The following is a 15,112-nucleotide window of genomic DNA, read 5'->3' on the forward strand; positions in this document are numbered from 1 at the left end:
AGACAAAATTTGAACCCATGGCTCAGATTTCTTGGTTGCATAGTCATAAAACTACCTGAAGACAAAACTTAAACAAATGGCTCAGATTTCTTGGTCACACAGTCATGAAACTACCTGAAGACAAAACTTGAACCAATGGCTCAGATTTCTTGGTTGCATAGTCATAAAACTACCTGAAGACAAAACTTAAACAGATGGCTCAGATTTCTTGGTAACACAGTCATGAAACTACCTGAAGACAAAACTTGAACCAATGGCTCAGATTTCTTGGTTGCATAGTCATAAAACTACCTGAAGACAAAACTTAAACAGATGGCTCAGATTTCTTGGTCACACAGTCATGAAACTACCTGAAGACAAAACTTGAACCAATGGCTCAGATTTCTTGGTTGCATAGTCATAAAACTACCTGAAGACAAAACTTAAACAGATGGCTCAGATTTCTTGGTAACACAGTCATGAAACTACCTGAAGACAAAACTTGAACCAATGGCTCAGATTTCTTGGTTGCATAGTCATAAAACTACCTGAAGACAAAACTTAAACAGATGGCTCAGATTTCTTGGTCACACAGTCATGAAACTACCTGAAGACAAAACTTGAACCAATGGCTCAGATTTCTTGGTTGCATAGTCATAAAACTACCTGAAGACAAAACTTAAACAGATGGCTCAGATTTCTTGGTCACACAGTCATGAAACTACCTGAAGACAAAACTTGAACAATTGGCTCAGATTTCTTGGTCACACAGTCATGAAACTACCTGAAGACAAAACTTGAACCAATGGCTCAGATTTCTTGGTCACACAGTCATGAAACTATCTGAAGAGAAAATTCAGCTTATAACTCAAACTTTTTGATCCATAGGCATGTAAGTACATGCGGACAAGAACTGAATTAATGTCTCAGATTTCTTGGTTTGCAGTCATGAAATTACCTGATGAAAAAAACTGAACTCATGGCTCAGCTTTCTTTGTCCATAGTAATGAAACTACTGGAGCACTAACATTTATCTTGTGGTTCATATTTCATGGTCTATAATCATGGATCTACCTGAAGACAGAAATTGAACTCATGGCTCAAATTTTATATTCCCATAGTCATGAATCTACCTGAGCACAAAATTGAACATCTGGTAACAGATTTAAAAAATTTCAATTGTTAAGTCTAAACCAATACATTAAGGTTTGAATAAAGAAAACTTTGCATGGTCTTAAAGTGTTAAACCCTATGAACATGCCAAATTTGAATGATATTGAAATATTCTAAGGTAGAATTTTAATTTTGACATTCTGAGTCCATTTCAGTTTTTGTTCTTGCACTGTTTCATGATTCTGGAATTAGTCCTCATAGACATGACAAAGTCTGGCAATAATATTGAATTTGGCTTAAAGTGCCAAGTCAAAAAAATCATTCTTATTCTAATCTAATGTCATAAAAATTTGGCATACATGTATGGATTGAAACCATAATATCATGCCAGCATATTTGTAACTCTAAAACCTGTCAGAGTGAAGTTGTTGAAAATAAAAGTTTTTTAGCCTGAGCAGAGCTTTTTGCACTTGTAATCTTTTTTTACTTTGGGGTCTGGTTACTCCATCATAAGAATTGAATTACCTCAAAATCATGCTAAAAATACTCTAACCAATCAAAAAGCAAATACATCAAGTTAGGTGAAATTTTCTTATCTGGAGAAAGAATTATTAATGAAAAAGTTAGGTAAATTATTGTGACAAAAGAGCCAGGTTTGTTGGATATTACTACATCAGTAAACCAAGGCCCATGATATTACCTTGAAATCATAAATTCAGTAAATGTCTTGGAGTGTGATATATTGGGGCATTATAGGATGGGAAATCTATGCAATAAATGTCTTGTAGTGTGATATATTGGTGCATTATGGGATGGGAAATCTATGCAATAAATATCATGGAGTGTGATATACTGGGGCATTATAGGATGGAAAATCTATGCAATAAATGTCTTGTAGTGTGATATATTGGTGCATTATGGGATGGGAAATCTATGCAATAAATGTCTTGTAGTGTGATATATTGGTGCATTATGGGATGGGAAATCTATGCAATAAATGTCTTGGAGTGTGATGTACTGGGGCATTATGGGATGACAGATCTGTGCAATAAATGTAACGGAGTGTGATATACTGGGGCATTATAGGATGGGAAATCTATGCAATAAATGTCTTGGAGTGTGATATATTGGGGCATTATAGGATGGAAGATCTATGCAATAAATGTCTTGTAGTGTGATATATTGGTGCATTATGGGATGGGAAATTTATGCAATAAATGTCTTGGAGTGTGATATACTGGGGCATTATGGGATGGGAAATCTATGCAATAAATGTCTTGAAGTGTGATATATTGGGGCATTATAGGATGGGAAATCTATTCAATAAATGTCTTGTAGTGTGATATATTGGTGCATTATGGGATGGGAAATCTATGCAGTAAATGTCATGGGAGTGTGATATACTGGGGCATTATGGGATGACAGATCTGTGTAATAAATGTTATGGAGAGTGATATACTGGGGCATTATGGGATGGCTGATCTGTGCAATAAATGTTATGGAGAGTGATATATTGGGGCATTATGGGATGGCTGATCTGTGCAATAAATGTTATGGAGAAAGATATACTGGGGCATTATGGGATGGCAGATCTGTGCAATAAAGGTGGCGCTCTACAGTTTCGTATTTTCCATAGGGTTAGGATTTTAAAGAAAAAGAATTTCCCTGGCTTTCCTCACTGGTTATACTGGCTATTTCAAAAAGACCTTGTATATCTTAGGTATAATTAAAAGAACCTTTAATTCCCTTTATTTTGGTGTATGATTGATGGGTGTACTATGGGTTATAGAGTATACAGCTTGGCCTTACTTCAAATGTGCACCTTTCAAAAAAGTGCTAGCTCTACTTGGTCATTTTCACTTCCTGAACTTAAGAGGTAAATTGTATAAAACAGAGCCGATAACTTTTTTTACATTTTTATATATTTGGTAATTCATTCATTGCACTTTCAGAAGCTGGTATTGTCTAGTCTGGCAAAATTCATTTTCCCTGTTTTAATAGCTGCTATGTATAGTGTACTTTAGACTAATTCAGGCTGATTTTTTAACACAAGGGAGCAGTCATTTTAGTTAGCAGTGTGCTTAAATCATGTAAAATTTCCAAAAGTACAATATCCAAAGAAATATCATCCACATTACATTAATGTAGCAGATAGGTATGCCAACATTCTCTCCATTGTGCATGTTTTAAATGCGAACTACTTCACCTTATATACGTCACTCTCTCTAAAGTACATATTAATTGGTGAGCACCCCCAAATGTTATGTAGAGTGATATACATTATGGGATGGCAGATCTGTGCAATAAATGTTATGGAGAGTGATATACTGGGGAATTATGGGATGGCAGATCTGTGCAATAAATGTTATGGAGAGTGATATACTGGGGCATTATGGGATGGCAAACTTGGATCTACAGTGTACACAGTTGGAAGCATAATTAAGGAGGGAATGCACTAAATATTTCCTATGTTTAAATCATTTCAGCTCCATTTTGTTGGAGAATGGCAGGCTATTTTTTCTGGCCCTTTGGAAAATTTGTTTACCAAGTAAGTGCTATTAAATATTTAAGCATGCTATTCTTTTTTTCAGTACAGACAGTAAATTTTGAAAGTGATATCATTACACTTTGTCCTGTTTATAGTATTGTCTTTTTTAACTTGTAATAAGCAGAGCCCTGGTTATAACCAACCTGTCAGAGTCACAAGAAGGGCGATGACAGAGACATCGTCATCATCATCATCATCATCTGTTAACCAATGCATAGCTTTTTAATGATCAAGATGACTTCCAGTACGAACAAGAAGGTAAAGTTACAGTTCTGATCTGGTAACATTTGAAAAGGATATGAATGAATGGAAGGGCAAAACCTCGCACATCCTGATTTATACCAGCTTTTAGTCTTCCATTGATTTACACCTCTCCTTCGATAACTCACACACATAAGGGGTCCAGAAACATCGACTGCACTATAAGTGAGGTGTAAGTTATTGAGGGACCTATAAAAAAAAGCCAAAACAAATAAAGGGATCGACGTAAAGGCAAAAGGGGGTGGGTGGGTTGTCAGGTTAAGGTGTTGAATACTCAATTTATAAGTGTATTGATAACTATTTATCATTAAAAAAACTTACATAATATATGATATCATATTTAGAAATTGCAAATTTCACAATATGGATTCTATCTTTACGGGCATTAATTATCATTTTCGATGATAAAACAAGCGATGTATCAAGGTTTAATTGTTTTATTCTCATCGTAATTTTTTCACATTCAGCATATTTTAAAGATATTTAAAATATATTTTCTTTGGAAAAAATAGGGAGCCACACCGGACACCGCGTTATAACCAGGATCTCGAGTTATCCGGGTGCGAGTTATTGAGGGAGTGGTGTATTGGATCAGAATATATGGCATGGAAGAGAACAAGATATATATGAAATCAGATCATGGTTACTAAAACCAAGAGTTGTTACTAGAAATATTTTGTTCTTGTTGACGAACTTGTAAAGTTTTGTTGCATATATTCTTGAATTTGAGGAGCTTCAGGTATTTAGTAGTACACCTGATAATTATACCTATATTTCAGCTGGAAATGTTGTTCAGCTACTGAATTGCATTAGTGAAATGTTACAGGAGAACACACTCTCAGAAATGAAATATAAGAAAGCATTGGAGTTATGGCAGAATCTAGAATCATTTGTTACCCAGGGCCAAATGGAACATTACATGGGGTCATTGCATGTGAAGTAGGTTGCTGCTGATGCTTTTATGAATATTATCAGCAGTTTTTTAATTTGCAAACAGAATAGATGTTTTGAAAGCCTTTTTGTTGCATTTGATGGGTGCAGTACTATAGGTGGTCATGTATTACATGTTAAGGTGGTCATGTATTACATGTTAAGGTGGTCATGTATTACATGTTAAGATGGTCATGTATTACATGTTCAGGTGGTCATGTATTACATGTTCAGGTGGTCATGTATTACATGTTCAGATGGTCATGTATTACATGTTAAGGTGGTCATGTATTACATGTTAAGGTGGTCATGTATTACATGTTCAGATTTTCATGTATTACATGTTCAAATGGTCATGTATTGCATGTTAAGGTGGTCATGTATTACATGTTCTGGTAGTCATGTATTGCATGGTCATGTATTATATGTTAAGGTGGTCATGTATTACATGTTAAGGTGGTCATGTATTACATGTTCAGGTGGTCATGTATTACATGTTCTGGTAGTCATGTATTGCATGCTAAGGTGGTCATGTATTACATGTTCTGGTAGTCATGTATTGCATGGTCATGTATTATATGTTAAGGTGGTCATGTATTATATGTTCAGGTGGTCATGTATTACATGTTCAGGTGGTCATGTATTACATGTTGAAATGGTCATGTATTACATGTTAAGGTGGTCATGTACTATATGTTCAGGTGGTCATGTATTGCATGTTAAGGTGGTCATGTATTACATGTTCTGGTAGTCATGTATTGCATGTTAAGGTGGTCATGTATTACATGTTCAGGTGGTCATGTATTACATGTTCAGTAATTCTTTAGATGTCATTCACTATATTCTGAAGTTTAAACAGTGTGAGGTACCTGAGGTATGACTATCATGCAGATCATATTTTATCAGTTTAAATAGTGTGAGGTAGCTGAGGTATGACTTTCACACAAGTCATATTGAATCAGTTTAAACAGTGTGAGGTACCTAAGGTATGACTATCATGTAGGTCATATTTTATCAGTTTCAACTATGAGGTACCTGAGGTATGACTTTCACACAGGTCATATTTTATCAGTTTAAACAGTGTGAGGTACCTGAGGTATGACTATCATGCAGGTCATGTTTTTTGTGTTGCAGCCATTACCTGGAACAGTATCAAAAGATCACGTATTAGTCTGTCAGTCAGTGCAATGAAATTTCTCACCAATTCACGCTGCATTTACCATTGTGTTGAATATGTTATCAGTTTGATAGGTTGTAGGTGATTTTATAACCCCCAAATATCACAGGTGAAAATTGAAAAATATCAAGAAATCTGCAAACACTTTTTATTGCAATATAATTGATTAATATTGTGTAATTTATCTAATACAGCTGATATGAAACAATGAGGTAATTCACTCAATGTAACCTGATTATATTCACAGTTTGGCAATTTAAAACTGTATTTTTTTGTCTTCTAGTAATCTGATGCCTGTCTGTTGCTGACACCTAAAAATTGCAGTGATGAAGGATTGGATTTCAAAAAACAGGCAGCAGCCTATGTGATAAAAATCCCTAAAAATGATCATTGCGCAGTATAAAGTTTACTGTTCTAATGACAGGGGTCCCAAACGTTTATGGCTGGAATAATCCTTGTTCTTACTTGCATTTGTTCAGACATACTGTAAAGGGTCTTTTCAGAGGTACTATTCTCATAAAAACTTGCCGTCTAACCTAGATAATTTAAAATACTCACCTCAAAAAATGTCAGATGGGGAATTACTGTAAACTCTGAAAATCCTGGAAAAATGTCTGCTAAATTCAGAATATATTGTTGAATTAATTCATATTAAGGAAAAGCATGAAACAGTTACATATTTTTACAGTGACTTAATTTTTTTGGCATTATGTCCATTTTGCACACAGATTTCAAAAGTAGAGACAGAGAGCATTTCTTATGTCACTAGGTACATTTTGTACTGTTACATTGTGGAATTTTGTGGAGGTATGCTGCATTGTTTTAATGATGAGGTAAAACAATAACTGAAATGATTTTTAATTTAAAAGATTAGAAACTCAACCTTTTCTTGATGTGCACAATCGAATTCAAGCTTACAGCATTTTTTTTATAAACCATTTACAGTTCTGTGCCTCACTCAGTTTTTGGTTTGTTGCATGTCTTTGTTGAATATATCTGACAATTTAGGTAAAAATATCCTTTAAAATTGTTTCTTACTGATGCTTATATTTACATGACGATAAAGGTCAATAATAATGATAATAATGTAACCAGACATACTGCACAGTGCATGCTTGATGATGCTTTCATAGGATCTACAGTCGCTGTAACAATAGATGCAGTAGCTTATAAAAATGAACATTGCTTCTTCAAAATAAAATGGTACTTATCAAAAGCTCTATTATTGAACGTGTTTTTTAAAGGTAATTCGTTTCAGGAATATTTCATCAACAAGATCATTAAATCAAATTATGTAATCTTGTGCAATGTGCAGTAAAACTAATTCTCATCAGTTTTTCCTTTTTCTTATTAATGCCCTATTTGATGTGAAAAGCATCAGTACTTCAAGAAATATCTTACTTAACAGGGTCTTAAGATATGGAAATATATCATTCAATTGGAACAGTAGTTTCAATGTCTTAGACAGATATGTGCTTGACTGTTTCCATGGTTATTTATTTTGTAAACATTTACAGGAAGTAAACTAAATGAAGCCACTACAAACATAAATGCTGCAGCATTATTACATTACCAGTAATAATATTCACAGCAGTTTTGTAAATATTTTAATTAATGGAGAATATTTATGATTTATATAATGTGAACTATTTTTCGTGGGGTATATGATTTTGTGGATTTTAAGAGCCAGCAAACAGGTTTATTTTAGTTATTATTTAATGAAAAGTAGAACCTGTGACAAATTACATGAAATTAATAGCCCTGAAAATATAATATTTTCCCAAACCAAAGTATTTGGTACCTATGAAAATTTATGAATTCATGGTAATTACTCCTTAAAAATGGTCACTGTAGTGTAAGTATTGTAGTGTGATGAAACTATTAGAATATATAATAGAGTAATAATGGTGTAAGCAGCAACATCCATTAAGGTGGTGTGGGTTTAAAGAGGGTGTAGGAACAACAGTGGAACTGATAGGAAAATGTTTTGGCCTCAGTAAAACACCTGAATTATCTTATTACTTGAAAAATTCCGTACATTAGTAATGATCTTGAAAGAATGACTGTTTCTTATTTTCCGTTTTAAAAAAGTACTGCAGTCTGTTTTTGAAATTATTCCTTTTATTTGCAAGTCACTTTTCAACAATTGTAAATGTTTAAATGTATAGCTGTGGGCAGATTAAGCTAATCATTTTCTTAATTTGAGGTTAATTCAAGAGGGCTCTCAAAACTCACTTATTTCGACTACAAGAACAAACTTAAAGACCTAATAATGTTTCCTACCTTAAATATTCTCAGCATGTTTTTTTTAATGTTTTTTAATTTCATGGTGTCTGTTTTTGTAATCATATCATTATGCTTTTTATCTTATAGGTGTTGTTTAATGTTGCAAAGCGCTTAGAGCTTCTAAAGATTAGGCGCTATACAAGTCCTCATTATTATTATTATTATTAATTGAATTTTTGTTTATTCCTGTCTTAGTTTAACCCCCGTGGTCAATCTCAGAACCAGTCTAGCAGATCAGCAACAATTGAACAAAGAGTCAATGAATCAACCAGTCTACTTTCTTCACAGTCATCTCCAAAAGTTGGATTTAATTTCAGATGTGACAGAGAATATTGGGTTTGTATTTTACTGCCTCTATGTTATATGATGACTTTTTAAAAAAAATTGTGAGCTTCTATCATATTTCTCCTTAGAATATTAAATTATACACTGCAGTATGCTGTGTACATCATCTTATCTTTCCTTTGTACCAAAGTAAACAATCACAATTGGAGGTTGTTTGGGCTTTAGCTTCTCATTCTTCACATCTAGGCATGAATAGCTAAGGACAGTTTGCACTGGAAGGGCTACTTGTATTATACAACTTAACCCTTTACCTAATATAAGCATTGGGGCCCCGAGTAGCCGAGTGGTCTAAAGTGCTCTCCGTTACGGATCACTGCCATCTCACCTCTGTCTGCATGGGTTCGAGTCTAGGATTCAGCTAATGTGGGTATGTGAGAAAGCTTGCCAGTAGCTTCTTGTGGGTCGGCGGTTCTTCCTGGGGTTTTCCAGGGTTCTTCCTCCACAATTAATACTGGCCACCATGCATAGCCTATTGTGTGCTGAAAAATAGCGTTAAACAACAACAACAATAATATAAGCATTTTTGTATGCCTCTACCTAATTCTTAAGGAGTGCACCATCCACATGGAAGCATATTTTGATGCCTACAGTAAACAGCCATTTTGAGCAGGTTTTTAAGTGCCACCTTTGGGGATGTGTGATGTGTGATGTGATTTTGATTTTTAACATAGCTTTAACAATTTTGCAGTCATATCGCTACGATGTCTGCAATGTGGCAGTTTATAGTGATGTCTAGCACTGGGGCATCATGCCGCAGACATTTAGCATGATGTCCCACCCAGTCACATTATCCTGACACCAGGCCGACCAGTCCTAACACAAACCTCTTAATGCTGAACGCCAAGCGAGGCAGCTGTTAGTACCATTTTTTAAGTCTCTGGTATGACTCAGCCGGGGATCGAACCCACGACCTCCTGCATCCGAGGCGGACACTCTAACCACTAGGCCACCGGAGCGGTCGCCACCTTTGGGGAAAAAACACATTTGAAACTACAGGAAATGAGGTAAATGACCATCACATCACATCACCACATCACATCACCACATCACATCACATGGTGCTATGTAAGATTTAGTCATAATCTGCTATTTAAAGTAACTGGGTCAGATTCTCCACTCTAAATGGAGACTGCAGATTTCATTCAGCACTTGTGTTAGATATTTACCCCACCTGTATTATAAGCTCGTTGTTGTTGTTGTTATAGGGTTTAATGCCATTTTTCAGCACAAGATAGGCTATACATGGCGGCCAGTATAACTGGTGGAGGAAGAACCCAGGAAAACCCAGGGAAGAACCACCAACCCACGAGAAGCTACTGGCAGGCTTTCCCATGTACCTATGCTAGCCGAACCTTGGACTCGAACCCATGTAGACAGGTGAGATGGCAGTGATCCGGAACGGTGAGCGCTTTAGACCACTCGGCCACTCTGTATTATAAGCTGAATGGGATCAAATGTGAACCAGACATATGATATATGCTTCCAACTGTCTGACTAAAATTGGGCAGCCATTACTGCCAAGTAGTTAATCAGGAAAGATGTTAGAGCTAAGAAGTGCAAGAATGTGGATGCCATCGTTATTGCCCCTGCTATCATTTTTATTGCAAGTTTTCCAAAGACTTAATCACTGGAAACAAACAGATTGCTCATTCTGAAGAAGATCGAGGGACTTTATGGACTTCTCACAAGCTACAGCACAACCGAGTGTCATGTAGCTCATGTTCGCAGGTGTCATCTTTATTGATCTACCGCTCTGGAGTCTTAGTGGTAGGAGCGTATGCAGGAGGTCATGGGTTTCGATCCTTGGCCGAGTCATTAAGAGGTTAGTGTTAGGACTGGTCAGCCTGGTGTCAGGATAATGTGACCGGGTGGGACATCATGCTACATGTCTGCGGCATGATGCCCCAGTGCTAGACATCACTATAAACTGGCACATTGCAGACATTGTAGCGATATGACTGAATTTTTTTAAAGCTACGTTAAAAATCAAAATCACCTCTTTATTTATCTGATGATATCTGGAGAAAACCTGGCTTTTCATGCATCAGTTGAAGACGTGTCTGGCTTTTCCCTTGTACCTATCCTCCTCTTCTGTCAATGACCACTGGCAGAATTCCCACATTGGTTGATGTCCTAATTATAAAGGAGAAGCCTCCTTTCAAAGAACTCTAACATAGTCTGGACAAGATGCTGACATTCTTCATTGTTTTGAAAGGTGCCTTCAAGACGGGAAGTGTCAACTGACCATTCTTCTCACATTTTTTAGCCCCATCATATTTCAAGCTGGTCTTCTACAAAACGCCAGTGTTCACACTGAAGTCTCAGCTGTCAGCAGAGAAATTTCAGGCCAGGGAATAACAGAACCTAACTGTGTATGGACCAGGAATCATTCATTGACATGGAATATTGGCTTGAAATCTCAAGGCAATAGGATCCATGATTAATTTGGTTTAATGAAATATTTTAGAAGTCTGAACCCTTCTCTCAAGTCGCACCAGAGTCAGTCTCATGTATGGTTCATGTGCTGAACAGGGCAGCTTAACAATCTCTCTCCATTTCCAATGCTATCTTACAGGTCATGGAAAGAGTTGCATTCATAGTCATGTTTGTGCACAAAACATCTTCCCAAGCCGTTATTAACATCCTTATTCAGTGGCCATATCAAGTAGGCAGAAAACAACCTGTCAAAGAAGCAAACCTCTTGCAGCCCACATACCCATTGCCCAAGCCTTGTTTCCTCACAGAGATCAGAGAAAGAGGAAGTACACCCCAAAGGCATGCCAAAATGAGGAATCCCTCCTTCAGCCCTTTCAATCAATAAGGACGCAGTTTTCAAGATAGCAACATGAAATGGTGAGACAAGGCTTGGTTTTGATGCAGCTTCCCAGCTTGTGAGCCCTTTGCCATAAAATGAAATCATGCTATTGCCACTCTTTGCTGATATTCCAGTCTGGGGACATTTTCAACATATTTGTCACAACATGGGGAACACTTTTGAAAATAACTTTGAAGGGTCTCCAGATCATGTTTCTGCATCCCCTTGCCCATTGTCAGTGGCTATCTTTGCAACACAAATATCTGTACTCGGTTATAAGTTGACCCCCATCTTTAGAGTTCAGAAAGTTTATTCTCTTTGACCCTCCTATAAGTCAGGATGTCTTTTGCAAATCAAAATAATTATTTTGTGTTATCTTGTCATCAGTGAGTTGGAGTTGCTGTTTGGAAAAAATGAGTAGCCATTTTGAGCAGGTTTTTGTAGCGCCACCTTTGGGGGAAATCCCCATTTAGATACTATGTTCATTTCTGCAAATGACCATTACATCAGATCACGTGGTCACTGTTTATGCTCTGGTTGAAATCTGCTATTTAAAGTAACTGGATCTTATTCTCCACTCTCCAAAATGAAGGTCGCAAATTTCGTTCAGCATTTACAAAGATTTCATGATTAGAATCACAACTATGAAATCTTCAATAACTTAGGTAAAGGCTCTGATATTGATGTAGGGAGCAATTCGTTTTTATAAATTATCAAATACTTAGTGATGTAGACATGGACAAAGAACTTGTAAATTTCGAGTATGAGAAATGGCAGCTACGATTGGTAACGCGACTTCACTGACTTGATGGTGAACGAATTCTCTCAAGATTTTAAAGCACATAAAAAAATTTTTCCCTGATAAATAATTACACAGCTATAACGATCAGACTTTACTCTTAAATTTTTCCATATATAATAGATGTGTACCAAAAATGTAAAATGGTTAAAATTGCTGTTAAATGTAACATACACTACACTGCTTGACAGTTAACAGGCAGGCAGGCCTATGTGTATGGAGTCGAATAGGTAACAGGTGCTCTATTTATAGTGCACTGCACTGGGTAACTTTGCTAGATGTGTATTGCTATATAATCCATGAGGTTAAAGACATTGAACCACATCGCAGCTGTTGCTTGAAAACAAATATGGCAACCATGTTACTAGAGGAACTCCTGCTTGATTTGAAACACCAATAAGTTGACATTGTTTGGGACCTCCTGGTGACAATCAGGTTAGAAGATATAAATTGATGAAATAAATGACAAGTGTTGTTCATTTTTTTAATCCTTGATGCCATTTGGTTTTTAATCCATGGTCGTAGGGGTACAAAACAAAAACAGGAAAGAGTGCAAGCACTATAAGTAATTAAGTGGTTCAAGTTTCAGCATAATAATTAAATTCATTAGGCTTTTTAATCCCCATTTTTGAAAGAGCCGATATTTTGTAAAACCTTGGTAGAAAAAGTTTGAATGTAGAACATTGGCTCATCAAGTTGGATGTATACTTTTCTATTTTATACCATGATTGTAGCGATAATCATATGTTTAAACATTTTGGGTTATTATGATTTTGGTAAGGACTATATAGAATTCATTTCCATTTATTATCATATATTAATCAGGTTGCAAATAAGTGTTATTTGGTTGGTATCCTAATAGTTTTATGATATGCATAATCATCATTTAGTCCATATATAGGCAGTAAATTGCTACTTTTTTTAACCCTTTCTCATGGCCTTGAGGGGCCGAGTGGTCTGAAGCGCTCTCCGTTACGGATCACTGCCATCTCACCTCTGTTTGTGTGGGTTCGAGTCTAGGATTCGGCTAATGTGAGTATGTGAGAAAGCTTGCCAGTAGGTTCTCGTGGGTTGGTGGTTCTTCCCTGGTTCTTCCTCCACCATTAATACTGGCCACCATGCATAGCCTATCGTGTGCTGAAAAATGGCGTTAAGCCACACAACAATAACCCTTTCTCTCATAGGGTGTATGGCTTTGTAGGCAGTTGATTTACATGTATCAAATTTACATAGTTCAGCATGCTATAAATAGAACACCTGTTACCTGTTCATAGGCCTTCCAGTTAACTATTACAGCAGTGTAGTACATGTTACGTTCAGCATCAGTTTTAACCATTTTACATTTTTGGTACACATCTATGGTGTATAGAAAGATTTAAGAGTAAAATCTGATTGTTATAATTGTATAATTATTTTCCATGGAAGAATTTTTATGTGTTTTAAAGAATTAAGAGAACTCATTCACTTTCAAGCCAGTGAAGTGGTGTGACCAACTGTTGCTGCCGCTTCTCATACTAGAAATTTACCAGTTCTTTGTCTACGTCTGCATCACTAAATCACCTGAATTTGATAAATTATAAAAACTCGTTGATGCCTACATCAACATCAGAGCCTTTACCAATGTTATTAATGTTTTAATAGTCGTGATTCTAATCGTGAAAACTTGAGTAAGTACTGAACGAAATCTGCAACCATTTTGTAGAGTGGAAAATCTGACCTGGTTACTTTAAATAGCAGATTACAACTAGAGCTTAAACAGGGAGCACATGATCTGACATAATGGTCATTCACATCAATGAATGTAGTATCTTATAAGGGGTTTTCCCCAAAAGATTAGCTATGAAAACCAGCTCAAAATGGCTGATGTTAACTGCGGGCATCCAAACACGCTTCCATGAGAATGGTGTAGAGGCATCCAAAGATGCTTACATGTGGTAAAGGGTTAACATACAGTAAACTTATGGTCATTTTAACTTACATGAGACATGAGAATAACCAAAATTTTGGGCAATTGAGTATGTATTCCTTTGTATATTATAAATGTTTGGGGAGTTGCTATTGTTAATACTATGCAGAGTTAAGGATAATTGGGGTTGGAATAATTTAGACTGTAGTTCGATAATTGAGATTGAATTTCCATAGTGCTTTAATTATCCAAGCCTCAGAAAACCAAAGAGATGTTTGGATATTTGAAATTTGTATAATCAAAACTTTACTGTGGTACCAATATTATTTTTTTGAACTCATTTTCAGTGTAATCCAAGATCATATATATGGCTAGTTCTTGGAGTACCAGTCCTGACTGTAGTCCATAGTGTTCTGGCTTCACTGGCATGGTTTCTAGTTATTACTATTCCAATGTACAAGGTAAATAATTGAATTTCTAATATTCCAATGTGCAAGGAAAATACATTAATTTATACTGTTCCAATGTACAAGGAAAATAGATTAATTTCTACTATTCCAATGTACAAGGAAAATAAATGAATTTCTACTATTCCAATGTACAATGTAAATATTTGAATTTCTACTATTTTAGTATACAAGATAAACAAATCAAATTTTCTTATTCCAGAAATAAATGAATTTCTATTATTCCAGTGTACAAGGTAAATAAATTAATTTCTTCTGTTCCAGTGTCCAAATAAATAAATTAATTTCCACTATTCCAAGGAGGGGGCCCCCGAGTGACCAAGTGGTCTAAAGCGCTCTCCATTACGGACCACTTGTGGACCTCTGTCCTGTCATGTCATGGACGGGCCATGGAAGTATCACTTGTGTACATCTGTGCTATCATGTTACGTTCATCTGATTTATATTCCAGTCTTTAACTTTCATAAGGACTTAATGGAAAACCCG

At 36.0% G+C, this 15,112-nt stretch overlaps 1 protein-coding gene across 1 annotated transcript in view; it reads left to right on the forward strand.

Moving 5' to 3' along the window:
* The window catches only part of LOC149797470 (uncharacterized), a 116,078-nt gene that overhangs the window by 26,596 nt on the left and 74,370 nt on the right, over positions 1-15,112 (forward strand). Inside the window, exons 5-7 of the mRNA XM_089962280.1 lie at positions 3,579-3,640; positions 8,490-8,630; positions 14,507-14,620. Of these exons, the coding sequence (XP_089818406.1) occupies positions 3,579-3,640; positions 8,490-8,630; positions 14,507-14,620 (317 nt within the window). The remainder of the gene's footprint in view (positions 1-3,578; positions 3,641-8,489; positions 8,631-14,506; positions 14,621-15,112) is intronic.

This window comes from Sinohyriopsis cumingii, chromosome 6 (assembly GCF_028554795.1).
Source record: "Sinohyriopsis cumingii isolate HCF-2022 chromosome 6, ASM2855479v2, whole genome shotgun sequence".
Classification (NCBI taxonomy): Eukaryota; Metazoa; Mollusca; class Bivalvia; order Unionida; family Unionidae; genus Sinohyriopsis; species Sinohyriopsis cumingii.